Source organism: Haliaeetus albicilla, chromosome 24 (assembly GCF_947461875.1).
Source record: "Haliaeetus albicilla chromosome 24, bHalAlb1.1, whole genome shotgun sequence".
Lineage (NCBI taxonomy): Eukaryota > Metazoa > Chordata > Aves > Accipitriformes > Accipitridae > Haliaeetus > Haliaeetus albicilla.
This window is the reverse complement of record NC_091506.1, coordinates 9,152,158-9,168,708: the sequence shown is the minus strand read 5'-3', so window position 1 is coordinate 9,168,708 and position 16,551 is coordinate 9,152,158. Positions and strand designations below refer to the sequence as shown.

Here is a 16,551-nt window from a genome sequence, read left to right as displayed (position 1 = left end):
TCCAAGTGCTTGATTATCCATATTCTGATCAAAAAGAGTTTCTGAGGCCTGCTGGGAGTGATTAGATTAATGTAATGCGGTTTGAAGGGTCTGTGTTTTCTCTCTTAATTTGGGTCATTACTCGGAAAGCAAGCGTGAGATCATTTCATCTGCATGCAGGGATAGATAGTCATTCAGGAGCGGCTTAAACACGCCGTAATGAACCGACCCCGGAGAGCGGCGCTGGGAAACCTCGAGCCGCCCTTCGCGCTGCCGGCCGGGGCCCCCGCACCGGCGTTGCCCCCTTTCCCGGGGAGGGGGGGAAGGCAGCAGCCCTCTGAAGCCGCCCGGTTCCCTCCCGCCCTCGTTTGTGTTTCCTCCGGGGCCCGCGGTGCTCGGTGGGGTCTGGAGCGGCAGGGCCCGGCTCCCGGAGCTCCCGCAAGCCGCGTTTACACGGGGGAGAGCAGTGTTCAGCCTGGTCCCCCCCCTCGGACCGGGGCCGAGGTGGGAAATGAGACACCTGCGAAGGGCCGGTTTATTGTCCCATGATAGATATATATATATAGAGATATATATATTCCTCACTTATTCGAGCGTACATTTAAAATGGAGATTTACAGACAAGTATAAAGAGCGCTGTCCTGGTGGGGGGCGGCCAGCCCGGCCCCTCCTGGCCCGCTCCGGTGGCGCAACGCGCCGTTAAATAAGATTCCTCTTATATACAACTGCGGCTCGGGATCGCTTGCTACCGGCGGCTGAGCTCGCTGGGGAAAAGACAGAGAAGCAAAGGCTGGTTTGGATAAATAGTGCTGGCCTGGTGGAGCAGGTCCGAGTGGGGGGGGGGGTGCGCCGGGCCCTTAGCTCTGCCCGCTGCGCCCAGGGTCCCGCGGCGGCGGCGGAGCGCTGGAGACGCTGTCGTGCAACTTTCGGACGTGCTTCTTTAAATCAAAGTTTCTGCAAAATCCTTTCCCGCAAGTGACGCACGTAAAGGGCTTCTTGTCGTTGTGGGTGTGCATGTGGAAAGTCAAGTTATAGATCTGGTGGAAGGCTTTGTTGCAAATGGTGCACTTGTACTGCTTCTCTCCGCTGTGGGTCAGCTTGTGGTTCTTGTAGTTGCCTGCGAGAGAGGAAAAAGGCAGAAAAGGGGGTTACCCGAGGGTGCCCGGGCCGCACGGTGCACAGGTAAGGCAGTGCAGGACGGGGGGGGCATTAGGAAGGGTCTCCCCCCCGCGCCCCCGTCCGACTTGTCAAACTCGGTCCGCGTCACCGCGGAGCAGCGCGCAACTAGCACAGCACAAATGAGAGGCAGGGTCAGCCCGGTGACCCGCGGCAAATGGAGGGCTCTGGATTAGGACCAAGACCCGGCACCTCTCATTTAAAAAGCATTTAGGGAGAACCGTCAGCAGTGCCCGGCGATGCGGCCCGGCTTAGAGGGAAAGTAATTGGGAGCGGCGGCGGCTCTGCCTGCGCCCCTTCTCTTCCCCCAGCCGGGCAGGGCTCGCCGCGTTTAATCCCCGCTAATGATGGGCGAGGGCCCCGCGGGGGCCCCCGGCCCGGCCCGGCCCGGCCCGGCTCGGCTCACCTTTCTGGTGGAAGCCCTTGCCGCAGAACTCGCAGACGAAGGGCTTGTAGCCGGCGTGGATGCGGATGTGGGTGTTGAGCGTGGAGCTCCTGTTGAACGCCTTCCCGCACTGGTTGCACTTGTGGGGTTTCTCCTGCACCGGGGGGGCGAGAGGGCCCGTCAGGGGGGGCTGCGGGGTAGAGCGGGGGGGGGGGGGGAAGAGCCGCCGCCTCCCGCACCCCGGCTGCCCCCCCACATACCTGGGTGTGGATGATTTTGTGCCGGCACAGGGTGCTGGCCTGACGGAAGCCCTTCCCGCAGACCTTGCACACGAACGGCCTGGCCCCCGTGTGCACCGGCATATGGCGGGTGAGGTTGTAGTGCGCGTTGAACACCTGCGGGGAAGCGCCGGGAAGGCGAGGTCAGGCACGGCCCGGCACGGCCGCCCCCCCCCCCCTCCCCTGCCCTGCCCGCCCCTCGCCGGCGCCCCCCTTACCTTGCCGCAGACCTCGCAGGTGAAGTTTTTGGGCTTGCCCTCCGCCGCCCCACCGCCGCCGCCCCCCAGCTTGGCGTGGCCCTTGGGGGGGCCGCCGCGCTCCGCCGCCACTGCCGCCTCCTTCATCACCTGGTCCAGGTGTCCCGGCAGCCGCTCCTTGTGGGCGAAGGGCGGCGGCGGCGGCAGCTTCTCGGCCGCCAGCCCCGCCAGCTTGGCGTTCTCCAGCAGGAAAAGCTTCTGGTGGGCCGAGAGCCCCCCCGGCGGCGGGGCGCCCAGCAGGCCGGCGGGGAAGAGCTGTCCGTGCAGGATGTCGGCCGGGTGGTACGCGGCGTCCAGGTAGTTGAAGTAGTAGAGGGAGCGGGGGGCGGCCGGCACGGCCCCCGCTTGGTGGATGACCTGCGGCTTGATGAGCCGGCCGCTGGGCTGGCCCAGGGCGAGCTCTGCCTTGCAGCAGACGCCGCAGTTGGCTTTGCAGAGCCCCGCGCCGCCCCGCAGGCTGCTCTTCCACAGCTCCGAGTAGTTGAGGAGAGTCTTGGAGGGCACCTCGTAGCCCAGCGGCGGGATGGGGATCACGCAGGGCAGGGGCGAGCACAGGCTCAGCGGCTTCTTGCCCGGCTCTGGCTCCGGCCCCGGCCCGCCGTGCCTCTGCTCGAAGGCTGGCTTGGGCTCCGACGTCTTGGCCATGATCCGCTCGATGGAGAAGGCCAGGGTCTTGGAGGGGTTAGCGGCGGCGGCCCTGCCGTCGTGCCGGGGGCAGGAGGAAGGCATGACCGTCTCCAGCGACCCCGAGCTCGCCATGTCGCTCCGCCGTGCGGGAACTTGGTGTGAGCAGCGACTCGCTCCCGCTCTCGGCTCTGCATTCCAGAAAAGCCAGGAGACAAATCAATTTAATAAGCACCTTGTTCTCCCCCCCCACACCCCACCCCCCCCCACCGGCACCCCCTCCCTATTTACATTCAAATGAACATATCCAAGAACAATGGCACGTAGGGTACCAGATTACTGCTCATTAAGCGGAATACGCTAAAGTAACATGCAAGCTAGACCTTGTTAGTATTAAAAAAAAAAAAAAGAAAAAGAAAGAAAAACCTCCCCCAGCCCAATGCCACCCAGCCCAGCCCCACCGATGGCCGCGGTCCGGGAAATGCGGGGGCAGGGGCGGGGGGCACGGCGAGGGGCGGCAGGGCTCGCCTTGGGACCACTTACCTTTGCCCAGCGCCGGCGAGACTCATCCAAGCAAGCGCGGTGTGGTCACAGTCACATTTTGATAGCAAACATCTTCCTGAGCGTCAGATCACGGTCTCGTACATTTAAAGCTGACATCACATGAAGTCACTTCGAGCAGAATGACATGGGGATGCCACCATGGATCTTCCCCGAGCCGAGGCGCCGGGCTGGAGCGCGGTGGGTTGGGGCAGAGAGAGGAAGAGGAGCCCCCCCCCCCTCCACGCACAATTTCCTTCCAGTTTAAGACGCACAAATCGCTCGTGTGCGAGCTGGGTTTTTTCCTCTCTCTCTCCCTTCTTAAAAAGCAACTTGCAAAGCAGAGGAATCGTTTTGCATGTGGCAAATTAGAAGGCAAGTGCGATTCACAAGTTGGGTGGAAAAGAGTGCTCCAGTTCTTGCTGGGGTTAGAAGAGCCACTCCGAGTGAGCGTGAGGATTTTTTTTTCTTCTTCTTCTTTTTTTTTTTTTTTAAGAAGGGGGAGAATGAAATTTTTTTTTTTTTCCTGAAGCAACTACCACGCAACCATGCTCGAGTTATTTTGGCAACCCATCTGCAATCAGCTCCGTTGCAACCGAGCTGGAAGATAATTAATAAATTGTCACTTATCTGCGAGCCTCCCCAGCATGTATAAATTAATAGCCAACCCATTAATTAGGACAGTGTATTAATGTTAATTAAACTAAGTTTAATTCCACCCCTCTCCCCTCTCAGGGTAGCTGGTGATTAGCCTTAAATAAACGCGGAGGGAGTCGAGTCCAGGGCTGGGTTTTCGCTGCTTTTCAAATAAATAAATAATTAAAAAAAGACCGGTGCGCTGCAAACGGGAGTTTTGCAGATTGCCACCCCCGAAGGTGCCCGCTTCCCCCCCGGGGGGGGGGCAGCCGGGCTGCTCTCTCTTTCCCTTCTAGCCCTAGTCGTGCCCGCCCCCCCCGCTCCCAAAAATAGGCGACGCTACATTATAGCGCCTGGATGCCGGGGTTTCTTCCCTTCCTCTCTCTAATTAAAACGACTTGATGCGGGAGGGGAGGATTTGCAGAAACCTCAGCTGCGAGGACGCGGTAATTGAGAGAGTCCCGCGTCCACCTGGTTTAGGGGGGCCCGGCTGGAGCGGCAGCACCTCCCCTGGCCCTGATTAGCCGCCCCGTCCCTCGCCGGGGCTATTCAGCCGAACCAATTTTCCCCCAGCGATTCAGGGCGTTCAATTCTCTTTCACTTGTAGCCACTATAGCGCTGCGTGGAACCTGGTTTTGTGTGTTTCTAAAATAAAGGGGAGGATTATCCGGGGGAGGGAGGAGGGGGGGGAGCGAAGGGTTTAGATTCAGCCTGGCCAGAGGTAAAGCAAGCAATGAAAAGGCCCCTATATATATTTTTTTTTTTTTCCGCCTCCCTAGCACGCCTAAGAAAGTTTGGAGGAATTCGGGGGGTTTTGTGCGGCGCTGACAAAGCCGCACCTCCTCTCCCCGCCGGGGCAGCTCGCTGGCGGCTGTTTGCAGACAGGCTTTTTCACCTGCGAACCACAACACGCTCCAGAAACAAACTTTGAAAGCGGCGACCGCCCCGGGCTCCCGGCGGGCGGAGGGGAGCGCCCTGCCCCGGGGCTGCCCTCGGGGCCGGGGGGACACCCCGCCTCGGGCCTCGGGGGTGTGGGGGGGAAAGCGGGTGTCTCTCCGCCTGGAGCATCAGGTGTTGGCATCCCCCCCTCCAGCCCTGCCCGCTCCATCCTCCCCGCCTGGCTCTGCTGGGTCAGCGCGCAAGGGAGGGAGGAAACCGTCCCGCTTTTTGGGGGAGAGGGTGGGACGGGACGGCGGAGAGCCCGATGCACCGGCAGAAGCCGCGTCGTCCGGTGGTTGGGCTGCGGGAGAGCCCGGCCGAGCCCCGGGGAGCCGAGCCGAGGCGCGGTGCCCGCCCAGCCCGCGCCTCCGCCGGGCAGCGAGCAGCGGGCAGGCGGCGGCTGGGCTCCGCTCGCTCCCGGGGCTCGCCGGCTTCAGCAAAGTATTTAATTAGCCTCCACAAACTTCTTTTCCTCGCCTGCAGATTATACTGAGTGGAGGGTTGGGAACTATTTTACACCTTGCCACTCACATGTTAATTAATCTCTATCTAACCCTAATTGCAGTTTATTCAAGCACCGCTCAACAGCTCACCCACACAATAAACACTGGGGCTGCTTTTATCCATATTACTCCCCGCTCACACGTTGAGTAATTAACTCCAGTACCAACTAATAGTGCAAACAAATATTTTCTGTAAACGAGATGATTTCGGGCAGGATAAAAGAGGGCTGCGGAGCCGGGGCCGGGAGCTCGCTGCCAGCTTCCCCGCGCCGCCCTCGTCCCTGCCGGGGTGTTTTCTGGGCCGGGTCTCTCCCTCCTTCCCTCCCCGGCCGAGGGGACGGCTGCCGGCTCGCCGCTCCGAGCCCACCGCCCTGCTCGGGGCTGCGGGTCCCGCAGGCCTCGGGGCCCCTGGGGGCGAGGAGCGGCGGCGGGGGGGGGCCCCGTGCAGCAAGCAGCCCCGGGGTCGCCTCCTTCCCGCGGCCCGGACAAGCCCCCCCGGTGGAGCCCGAGGCCGGGGTTGCCGGCTCCCGGCCCGGGCCGTGTGCCGTGCCGCTTGCCCGCCGGCCCGGCGAGGAGCCGGGGTACCGCACGCCTTGTGCATCGGTGCTTTGGGATCCCAGCGAAGAGCCGGGCGTCGGAGCTCAGTATTTTAATTGAAATCGCAGGTTTAGGCACAGCTGGAGGCTGTCTCTATCGATTCGACTTCTGCTGTTCCGGCAAGCCTATTACAAATGACTGACTTGGAGACAGCTGCCCCCGCCGCACCGCCCTGCCTTCGCCCCCTCTCTGCGCCGTGTAACGGGGCTGGTGGGTTTGGTGGGGTCCGAGGTGGCCCAACCCGGCTTTGGGGGGCAGGAGCGGCTGCACGACCGGCGGGCTAAGGGGGTCCCGGCTGGGCGCCGCTTTCTGCCTCTCGCGTGGAGGCTGTTCTCCCGTGGGGTTTTAATCCTTCACACACACACGCTCCCCCCCCGCCCCGACGTTTGGAGGGGAGAAATGGTTTGCGGATTTTTCCCTGGAAGGCGCACGCCGCAAAGCCGCTCGCAACGCAGACGCGATCGCTCTTACGGTTATTTTTGCGCCGCTGCTCTCCCCCCTCACCCCAAGAAAAACGACTGGGGTGCCCGCCCGGCCGGGACGGCCCGGCCCCCCCCGGGGGGAACACACCGGGCTCTCCCCGGAGCTCCTTTGACCCCTCTTTTCTTCAGCTGGTCCTGTACGCGCCCGGTAGCCCCAGCCCCAAACGCTCCCCGGCCGCTGACATCGAAAACCGGCGGGGGTTTCCCTTTCGCCCCCTGAGAACCAGACCCACTCGGGGAGGGGCTCCTGGGGGGGCGTCCCGGGTGGGTCCCGGCCGGGTGGGGAGCGCAGGGCCCCGCAGGCCCGGAGGCCCGGCCCGGCTCCCTGCACCCGTCGGGCCACCCCCGCCCGGGTAGTCGGTGCTGAGCATTTATGGTCCACTGGAAGATAACTTAGGATCCTCCTGGTTATTTAACTTGGCAGCTGCTTAAACTCCACAGTGGAAGCTGCCGAAAGTTATTAGCATTATGCTTCGATCTCTCTGAAATGGTGGCTTTGATTTCCATGCCGCTTTGCTTTTTATATGCTTTTTTTTTTAAAATGCAGGTGGGTTTTTTAATAGCAGAAGGTGATGGACAGCTGGGCGAGCCACCAGCCCAGGCAATGAGGACGGGGCTGCCTTTGTGAGCGGGGGGGGGGGGGGGCAACTTCTGATGTGGCTTTGTGGCCTGTGCAAGGTACGGCAGAGGGGCCCAGGGTTGGGCTGGGAGGGGAGCTGGGCTGCGGTGCTGCCTGGGCCTGGGCCCTGGCCCCACCACGCTGGGTTTGGGTTTGGCTTGGTGCAAGGCAGCAGTTATGCCCCCAGAACGCTGCTCAGGGATGGCCCCGAGGTGTTTGGCTGGAGTTCGGTTTGCAGTGGTCAGACAGATGCTTTTTGGACAAATTAGCAAGCAATGAATGGGGAAATCAGGAGAGCAAAGTTTGGGGCTAGGGTGAAGATGGGGTTGTTACCCATTTGACTGCTTCCCGTTACCCCTTTGAAACCATGGTACCTCGTGTAATGGGAGCAGTACCAATGCCTCAGCCCCCACGGGCAGTCCCTCTCATCCTGCAGGGCCCTTAGGGTCAGTGGGGTGACCCTGCTGCCGTGTCACCCAACGGAGACTGCCACGACTGCGCACGGGGCACGGGCAGTGCGCGGCGAGGCCATCTTGGCTGGAGCAGAGGCACTGAGTACCTCCAGATTATTTTTTCAGCCCATTCACTGAGTTATGCACACGTTACTGCGTATACGTAGGCAGAGAATTTGAATTTATTTAATATTTTTTAGATTTTTTTTTTGTGCACAATGAAACACTACTGGGGAGCTAGGTTTTGGAGGACTGCACGGGTCCCAGAGCAAATGCGGTCAGTGGGAATTTGGAAGCACACTGGCCCAGAGTCCTTGTGTGGCTGTGCTGGTCAACTTTGTCAGTGGTGGCAGGGGTAACAATGACATTTTTAACCTGAGTCTAATTTTAAGAGCTGGTATCAGACCTGCTCCTAAAGCTGTTTGAAATGTAGCCCCACTGCAGAGCAACCGGCGCGGCACCGTGGCAGGAGCTGCACAGAGTGCCTCGATGGCAATCAAACTGGCTTATGTAATTCTAAAAATGGCAACTCCTTACTTGCCACATCTCTTTCTGTCTATGCGGAGAGTCCTGCAGAGCTGCCAAACAGAAGCAATTGAATGAACTCTTTTCTCGGCTCATTCCTCCTTCCGCAGCTCGGAGAAAGTGAGCCAGAGCCTATTCTAGTTTGCCTGTCAACAGGAATGGTAACTAACGGCTCGATCCCAGCCAGGCTTTATGCCCCAAAAACACTGCCTGCCTGTGAGGAGTGGAGAGAGACATCACGGGTGAAGTCTAGTTCCTGGTGTGAGACCGGTCTGGCCCAGGAGGCAGTCGAGGAGTTGGCAGAGTCCATATCATGTCCAAAGTCAACCCGGCTGGTAAGGCAAGCAAGAAATTGTTGAAGGGATGAGCTGCTGTTTTCCGTCCTTATTGTCAGAAATAGTCATTCTTCACGTTGCAGTAATGGAGCAATGCTGCATTTCATTTCTGAATGCTGAAACTGAAAGATGTCCCTTCCTAATGTTTTGAAATGTTGTACTTTTTCGTTTTGAAAGAGTGGGAGCTTTTAATTTTTTCTGTTTTTGTGTTTTTTTCCCCTTATTTTCTATTTAGGAGAAAAGGTGGGAGGAAGTAGAGAAGGAGAATATAATGGGGGGATGGCCTTGTTCTCACTTTCCTACTGAAAACGTTTCAGAAAAAGGAGCAAAAAGCAGTGAAAATGGGTAGAAGCCCACTTCAGTTTTGTGTTCCTATTCCTTCCCTTTTTTGCTTGAAAAAAGGATGGCCAAAAAAATAAGTGGGACAAACCCCACGTGTTTTGAATTATTCTCCCCTTAATGAGATAGAAAAACATCTCATTTTCAAAATTACTTGCTTTTTCAATGAAAAAAAAATCAAACAGAGTAAGAATCTTTCCAAAGCCAATCTTTCCACCATCTTTTTGCAACTCACTCCCTGCTTGGTGTTGACCAGCTTTTCTGGCTGTGCCACACATGACGTTGTTCGAGATTTGTATTTGCCCTTATTTGAACTGTTGCCGCAGATGTCCTCATCCGCTGCAGAGCAGGACTCCACGGGCTGCGAGGTACCGAGGTGACAGCGGACGGCGGCCCGTTACCTCCTTCCTCCAGGGCACGCGGGACTCGCTGGGCTGCAGAATCCCTGTCCCTGGTGGTGGTGGTGGCTGAGTTGGAGAGAGCCTGGCAGGGCTCCCAGGTTGACTGGTGAAACTGCTGCTTTGCCACTTGGGCACAAGAAAAGTGCCGATTTTACGCCAGAAGACGTGATCTAGAAGAACCACTAAAAATCCCCCCCAGCAATCAGAGCCCAAACTAAAAATCCAGACCTTGTTATTGCAGGAAAAAGCTTCAATGCACGACCCAAGTATTCCCTGAATGTTCAAGAACACCCACAAATTCTGTAAAAATAGCTGATAATTTATTTATTTGATTTAATTATGAGCCTAGCTTGTGATTTTGGGGTGGGGGCGGGGGTGGGGCTGGAGTTAGTGATGCTGAAAAACCAATTTAGAGAAAAGCCAAGGCGAGTCATCAGCTCTGGGGAGCAGGGGAGCTGCTTAGGCTCTTCCTCACAAAACGCAGAGCTTTGTGGAACCCACCGAGGGCTCTGAGACTTCTTGGGTGAGGAGGACCCCACCAGGGTAACCATTTCTCCCGGGCGACCTATAGGCCTTTGGCCCTGCAGTCCATGGATGAGGCTGGTGTCCCACAGCCGTGGCCAGTATGTGTTGGGGGGACTGGCTCATCTCTTCCTGCTTACACACCTGGGTTGACCAAGGGTGCATCTGTCGTGGTGAGCATTAGCTGCCCCTCAGTGGGTTATCGTTTCCATTCCCATTGGGCTGTGCTACTGGGTGACCTCCCAGCACCGGTGAACGTGGCTATGGGACGTGTTCTTTCTCCCTTATGTGAGGGTCCCAGATGGGCTCAGAGGCTGCCGTGTGCTCTGCCTCTGATGTACATCACAAAACCAAACCTGCGATCTTTGCTGGTTTAACTGGATAGAAAAAAACCTTCCCTGTTATCCGAGTTCACCACCATGTTCACTTCAAGACTTTGAGCTTTCTCTCCTCCTTCCTCCCTTCCAGTGCATGCTTCTCCTCTCCAGCTGACAGCCTGGGACAGCCCCCCGAGATCAGCTGCTGATGGAGCTCTCTCTGCCGAAAGCAGTCCTAAATGGTGTGGCCTTTGTTCCCCCCAGCTGTCGTATCCTCCAGGATCTGCAACAAGTCCTCGTTTTACAGACCCCCATCTTGACAGTCCCCAATCTGATCTGACCACCTGGTTTGTTTTTGAATCGAGCACTTGAGTCATAACATTTCTGTTTATTTCAACAACTGTATTCCTTACATAGGAAATGAGCCAAGATGGTCTAAGGCGGGGAGAGCGAAGCATGTCGTGGTTGTAATTGCTTTTGCTCTCCCAATATCAAATTTTACAGTATAATCAAGATCTTATTTTTGTACTACTGGACTCTGTTATTGACTTAATCTTCTTAAGTGCTCCTATTATTCCAGTGATTTCATCGTTGCTTGTTGATTTTAATCTTTTGATCTCCATATTAGCTACTGCCTGCAACTAATTTGTTGCTCAGTGTTTTTCTTTGTTTTGACCTGTGAGGCATTTTCCTCATGGCACACAACTCTGCTGGCAGATTGCATATAATCTCTGCACTTTTTTTTCTCCCATATTTTGCATAGTTACAACAAATGCAGATTTACAACTTGAAATGGAATATGTATCTTTTAGAAAGGCTGAGGAAAATACCACTTCAGGTTTAGCTCCAGAGCCTAAACGTGCTTGAATAAAGGAAATACCGCTGAATACAGCTCACCGGAGAGAGGTGTCATGCCAGCTTTTTAGTCCAGCAAGTTCAGAATGGGTGGCAACTGCAATAATTGTAACATATTATATGCAGTCAGGGATCAAAGAGTTTCAGAAAGCATTGCTAGACCTAAGATGAAGAAGGCTGGTTTTTGTGAATGGCTTAAGGGACTCTCCTAGCTGGACTCAGCTTGACACAGCGGTGGCTCTGTTGAATCGTGACACCACGGAGCAGGTTTCTGAACAAACATGGGTGACGGTGGCAATAGTGCAGGGTTGTGGACTTCACAAAAAAGTGCAGAGGTTGAACTATGGCTCAGCTGCGTTTTGGTTGGCCATTAGATGACTGCTTTTTTCCTTGCTAGTTGATGGTTTAACCTGTGCTGATTTATCAGGCGCTTTGTTTGCTTTAGCTTTTTCTTTTAAAGCTTAGAGAAGTAATTTTTGCCTTAGGTTTGCTGTGACTTTTTCAAAAAGAACACAGCCTGAACATTGACAAAATCATTTTTGCTTTGCTGCGTGCCTGTTTATGCTTCTGAACACAAATTGTCTTCTAACATTTTTGACGGTTTGGTCACTAGAGAGGCAGAAAAGCAATTTCTAAGATGCCTATGGGCCAGGAGACATGCATTACAGCAGAGGGGAAAGAATCTGTTAGTTGCTGAAATATAAAACAAATTGGATGAACAGCTGCTGACACTTGTCAGTCAAATAGTTGATAGCATTTTCAGTCTCCATGCCACATGCTTTAAGTAAGTCTGTCAAAAAAAGGATATTTTCGCTGGACTTCCCTGTAAATATGAGAGAAGTTTTGGCCTGATGTATCATTTAAAATTTTGCTGGCAGAAGAATGAAATTTTCCTCTTTCCCCAAAACTGATTGACATAACTGTACTGGCAGATTCTTCATCTAGGTGCAGTTGTACTGGCAGAAAGTCCTTTGACTGTTGGAGCTCATTCCATCGCAGAGATGGGTTGAAGTGAAACGAGCAGCAGACCTTTGTGTTCCTTGGCTGGGTTTGCCAGGGTGCTCCTGTCCGTCAGCAAGCCCTTTTAGATGTTGCCCGAGGTGTAGCTTTGCCCTGCAGGAGCCTAAGTCCTGTCTGAAGTGTAGTCCATGGCCAGGAGGGCTTTAAACCAGGATTTATATTTTTCAGACAAAACCAAACCGTTTTGGATTCAACATTTCTGCAGAATTAACCCAAGGTGGCATTTCCCACTCCTAGTACCGTGGTGCAGCACCCATATAGGACATGGTCAGGCTGCCAGCACCCACGTAACCGTTTGCAGGGTTAAAGGCAGGGGGGATCAGGGTCCAACGTGCTCCTTTGCTCCACCACAGGCTGCAGGCTCTGGTGTGGGAGCTTAAATCCTGCTTTGCAGCATTGCTCGTACATGAGCTCTTCTCACTGCTCACTGAAGTAGGTAACTTGAAGCTCATCATTTGGGTCCTAACTCCTTAAAAGATGTAAGCTGGTTAATGCTTCCTTGTTTTGAATGTGTGGTCAAGCCTGATATCCTCAGGGTTGTTACAGAGTCTCTGAGGTGCTTTATTGGGGTTTGAGGACATGCAAAAAACTGTCACGGGCTATAGGGTCACAGAATCCTAGACTGGCTGGGGTTGGAAGGGACCTTAAAGATCATCTAGTTCCAGCCCCCCCTGCCGTGGGCAGGGACACCTTCCGCTGGACCAGGTTGCTCAAAGCCCCATCCAACCTGGTCTTGAACACTGCCAGTGATGGGGCATCCACAGCTTCTCTGGGCAACCTGTTCCAGTGCCTCACCACCCTCACAGTGAAGAATTTCGTCCTAATATCTAACCTAAATCTACCTTCTTTCAGTTTAAAGCCATTGCCCCTTGTCCTACCACTACATGCCCTTGTAAAAAGTCCCTCTCCGTCTTTCCTGTAGGCCCCCGTTAGGGACTGGAAGGCCGCTATAAGGTCTTCCCAGAGCCTTCCCTTCTCCAGGCTGAACAACCCCAACTCTCTCAGCCTGTCTTCACAGGAGAGGTGCTCCAGCCCTCTGATCATCTTCACGGGCCTCCTCTGGACCTGCTCAGGCAGGTCCATGTCTTTCTTTTGTTGGGGGCCCCAGAGCTGGACGCAGCACTCCAGGTCATTGCTAATGACAGAGAAACTCAGACGAGGGTATCCGTCACCACTGTTTCCGGGAGGGACCGATGTGTGTTAGTGATGCACAGCTAAGGATCATCTCCTGAAGGCTGCGCCCACACTCTTTCATTCAAAAAAACTGAGCAGGGCTCACTATTTTGAAAGGTGGCAGGTGGAAGTGGGCTGTGTTTTTACCCAATAAATATTTCATGTTAAAAAAAAAAAAAAAGGGAGCCATTTCCAGAGCAGAATCAAGCTGTTTCTCCAGCTCTGCTCTGCCTGATTTGGAGCAGAGCTACAAATTTGGGTCTCCTCCAGTGTTCTTTGCTACCAGCCTGGTGACCACCCCAGGTAGGGCTTTCTCAGTGCCTCCTTTTGGAGCTGTTGCCCTTCATATAAATATCTGGGACAGCTGAGGGAGAGGATGAAGAGGGCACACATATGCATCAGTATGTGTATGGGTCTCAAGTGGACCTCAACCACCTAGAAAGAAGGGACCAGGTGGTGCCTGCAGTTTCTTCATTGCTTTATGTCTTGTGAGACTTGTTTTGTCAGGCAAGTCCTGTGAGGGCTTGAGGGTGTGATTGAAGGCTCCACGCATAATGATGTCAAGATACAGATGGTTTTTGTATGCGTCCCAGTGACAGACCTGCAGAGGCACCTGAACTGGTTTTGGTAGACTCAGTATGACTTAAACACTCAACTGCTACCTCAGTTCCTCCGGGGATTTAGGACCAACTAGTTGCACAGCTGGAGGGTGGGTAAGAAGGGGGAAGAGCTTCCTGTGTCAGAGACCACAAGGCCATATCCCTGCCTAAGTCCTCAGAGATGGCTTTTCCTGGCAACTCTTCCCTGTACCAGCATCATGGAGCAAGACAAAAACCAAGAAGTGGTCTTCTGGGCTACAGTCAGGGTTCAAAACTTGGCTGTCCTAGTGCATCAGATGGCTTGTCAACATGTAAACGGTGCTAAATGTGCATGCCTACAACCCACTCCTAAAGTAAAGCCCCTGCTAATGTCCTGGTTCCAAGGGCGGGGTGGTGTATGCAGGTCACCACGGGTAGGTGGGTGTTGAATGTGTAGGGTATGGCCATCCAGATGGGGCTGCAGAGCACCTCCAGAGCCAGGTGCTAAACTCTGCCACAGAGGGAAGGGACCCAAAAATCCAGTACTGCAGGTGAATATGCTCCAGGGTCTGTAACTATCCCAGCCCCATTTGGGACTCAACACCCCCTTCACAGGCTGTTTCCAGAGGTCCCCTCCTCCTCCTCCCCTATGTCCAGAGAGTGTCTCATGGCTTTGGGCACCAGAAGATGGTTCAGTTTAAAGGTTCATTATATCAGGCATGCTCGTCTAGGCAGGATGTTTTTCTAACATGTGCCCATCTTTTATTTGTGGGTGGTGAACATTTGTCCTCATTCTGCAGGATGGCAACAGGTTGCTGTGCTTGGGGGTGAAGAGCATCAGTTCTTCTGTTTCTCTATCCAATGACCGAAACCTGGACTAGCAGGAGTAATTTTTGGTTTGAATTGGCTACTGGGAGGGAGCGACTGCAAAGCCTCTTGGAAAACTCCCCATCTAACATGCTTTCCAGCAAACCAGCCTGCTTTTTAATTTCAGCTAGGGGTTTGCCCCGTGCCACGTGTTTGTAAACGCCCTGGAAGCTGCTGCAATTGGCTGCTTAAAATACAAACTGAGGCCTTTTGGTGGAAGGTAAGTGTTGGGCAAGGCTGATTCCCATGTAATGACAGGGGCTATACCAGGGCAGACCATCAATTAGATGTCCAGAGACAAATCATAGGACGTAGAGTGCAGATAATGGTGGAAACAACTGCGGAGGTGACAGCAGAAATGCCCTTGTACCTGGGGAATAGACACTCTGGTCCCACCCTGACCTTGGGGAGCAAATCAGGAAACCATCTTCTTAATCAATAAACTATAAAAACACCCATGAGAAAAGAAAATGCCTTTATTCTGAGAGGTGGGGGCTCTTACATCTCAGCTTGTAATTTTTTTTTTTTTCTAAGGCAGACATAAAAAGACTCCATAATTTATTCTTAGGACATCTGAATAGTTATTTATTGAGAAGCCACAGTTCCCACACTTTTACAACTGTCGGCTTGTATAAGGCAAAAAAAGCAAGATGGATCACTATTTTACACAGAAAGTAAAAGCTCTGGAGGGGGGACTGATGGACATGCAGTTACTGGTCAAAATGCAATGTACATGACATATATAAAAACCATTGTGAAACAGAGGAATTGTAAATTATGGTTACAATCTACTGAAATAAATATTCAATATATTATTATAAACACATTTGTATAGTCTAAGATTGTAAATAAAGTTGTCTTTGTACATACACAGTTATTTGAAATTTAAACAAAAATGTAACATTTAGAGGAGCAAACGTCAACATAAAACAACTGCTTTGGACTTGTAATGTGGCATGATATATCCGTAATGATAGGATTAATCTGGTGTGGCAATTAGAATGACTAATCCTTTGGGATGTAGCCTCTATGGAGTTAACTGCATATTGAAGGGAAGAACCTGGTACATTAACAAGGATGCGGAATGATTCAAATGGCTGTCTGGGTTTGTTTGTTTTCTGGTTTTTAAAATGAACAGAGAGAACAAAAAAATCATTTGTAATTGCCTCATTCTTCTTTTAAAAACAAAGCTGGGTTTTTTATTAATTTTAAGCAGTTGGCATCCACAGAAGAGAAACAAAGAAATGAAAGGACTCGATTCACTCATCTTCACAACAATTTACCATCAATGTATATACAGTACATTAATGAAGCATTGTTTAAACTTTAATTATAACAGGGACACACCTAGCATGTTTTCTATGTAGTTTTTCCATTAACAGTATTAAACAATGGTGCTCCATATTGCTTATGAACATATAGATATGAAATTAGGAAACCAATGAATCAAAGAGAGGTGCTAATCTTATTACCACACAGCTAACATGGCATTTGTATTGGTAAACTTCTCATGGGCATTTAGAGCTGACATAAAAATTCCTAATGTGGCTAACTGAGTTACAGACGAGGTACATGCACGGATACCAGGCGACCCCCAGCCGGTCCTGCGGGCCAGCTTCCCTAGTCGTCCTCTTCATCTTCCTCATCGCTGTCCTTCATGGTGATCCCCTGGAGCCCTCCGCCTTCGCTGACCGACGCCGTGGCCTCCTCTACCGTCAGCCGGTTCCGGATGGTCTCGTAGGTTTTGCTGTTTAAGGTGGAGTCCAGCACACCTTGCAATCGGAAATCCCGGTACGTTTTCTAAAGCGGGGAGAGACACGGAGGAAGGAGGAGACAGCACAGAGGTCAGGGCCGACACCGGCACCCCGGCTTCTCCCCAGGAGTCAGCCCGTGCCCCCGCGCTCCGTGGTTGGGGACACTACTGGAAGAGGCTGGGACCCCAGGGAAATCCCAGCCCCGCGGACATTTTGCCCGCGGGGGGGGTCCCGTCTCTGCCGGCCACCGCTTTGCCGTGGCAGAGGTCCCTTTGGCAACAAATGATGGCTCTGCGACTCCAGCCCTGCCTTTGCAGGGTGGCCGGGCTGGGAGGCTGCGTGCAGGCTTCAAAGCGGGGATGTACTGGGGGCTGCTCAGGGGAGCTTTGCGGGTGGTA

The 16,551-nt window shown here is 53.6% G+C and overlaps 2 protein-coding genes across 17 annotated transcripts in view; both read right to left on the bottom strand.

Annotated features, from left to right (window-relative positions):
- Positions 1-513: 513 nt before the first annotated feature.
- Positions 514-4,121, bottom strand: FEZF2 (FEZ family zinc finger 2). Its single transcript, XM_069811966.1, has 5 exons — positions 3,243-4,121; positions 2,037-2,890; positions 1,801-1,935; positions 1,562-1,694; positions 514-1,096 (listed from the first exon to the last, which is right to left on the bottom strand). Exons 2-5 carry the CDS (start codon positions 2,832-2,834, stop codon positions 837-839), a joined length of 1,326 nt encoding a protein of 441 aa, XP_069668067.1. The 5' UTR covers positions 2,835-2,890; positions 3,243-4,121; the 3' UTR covers positions 514-836.
- Positions 4,122-14,857: 10,736 nt separating this feature from the next.
- CADPS (calcium dependent secretion activator) overlaps positions 14,858-16,551 on the bottom strand; it is a 220,976-nt gene continuing 219,282 nt past the window's right edge. For all 16 annotated transcript variants that reach the window (XM_069811989.1, XM_069811976.1, XM_069811977.1 and 13 more), the window contains one exon: positions 14,858-16,199. In XM_069811989.1, the coding sequence (XP_069668090.1) occupies positions 16,020-16,199 (180 nt within the window). In that variant the 3' untranslated portion in view covers positions 14,858-16,019. The remainder of the gene's footprint in view (positions 16,200-16,551) is intronic.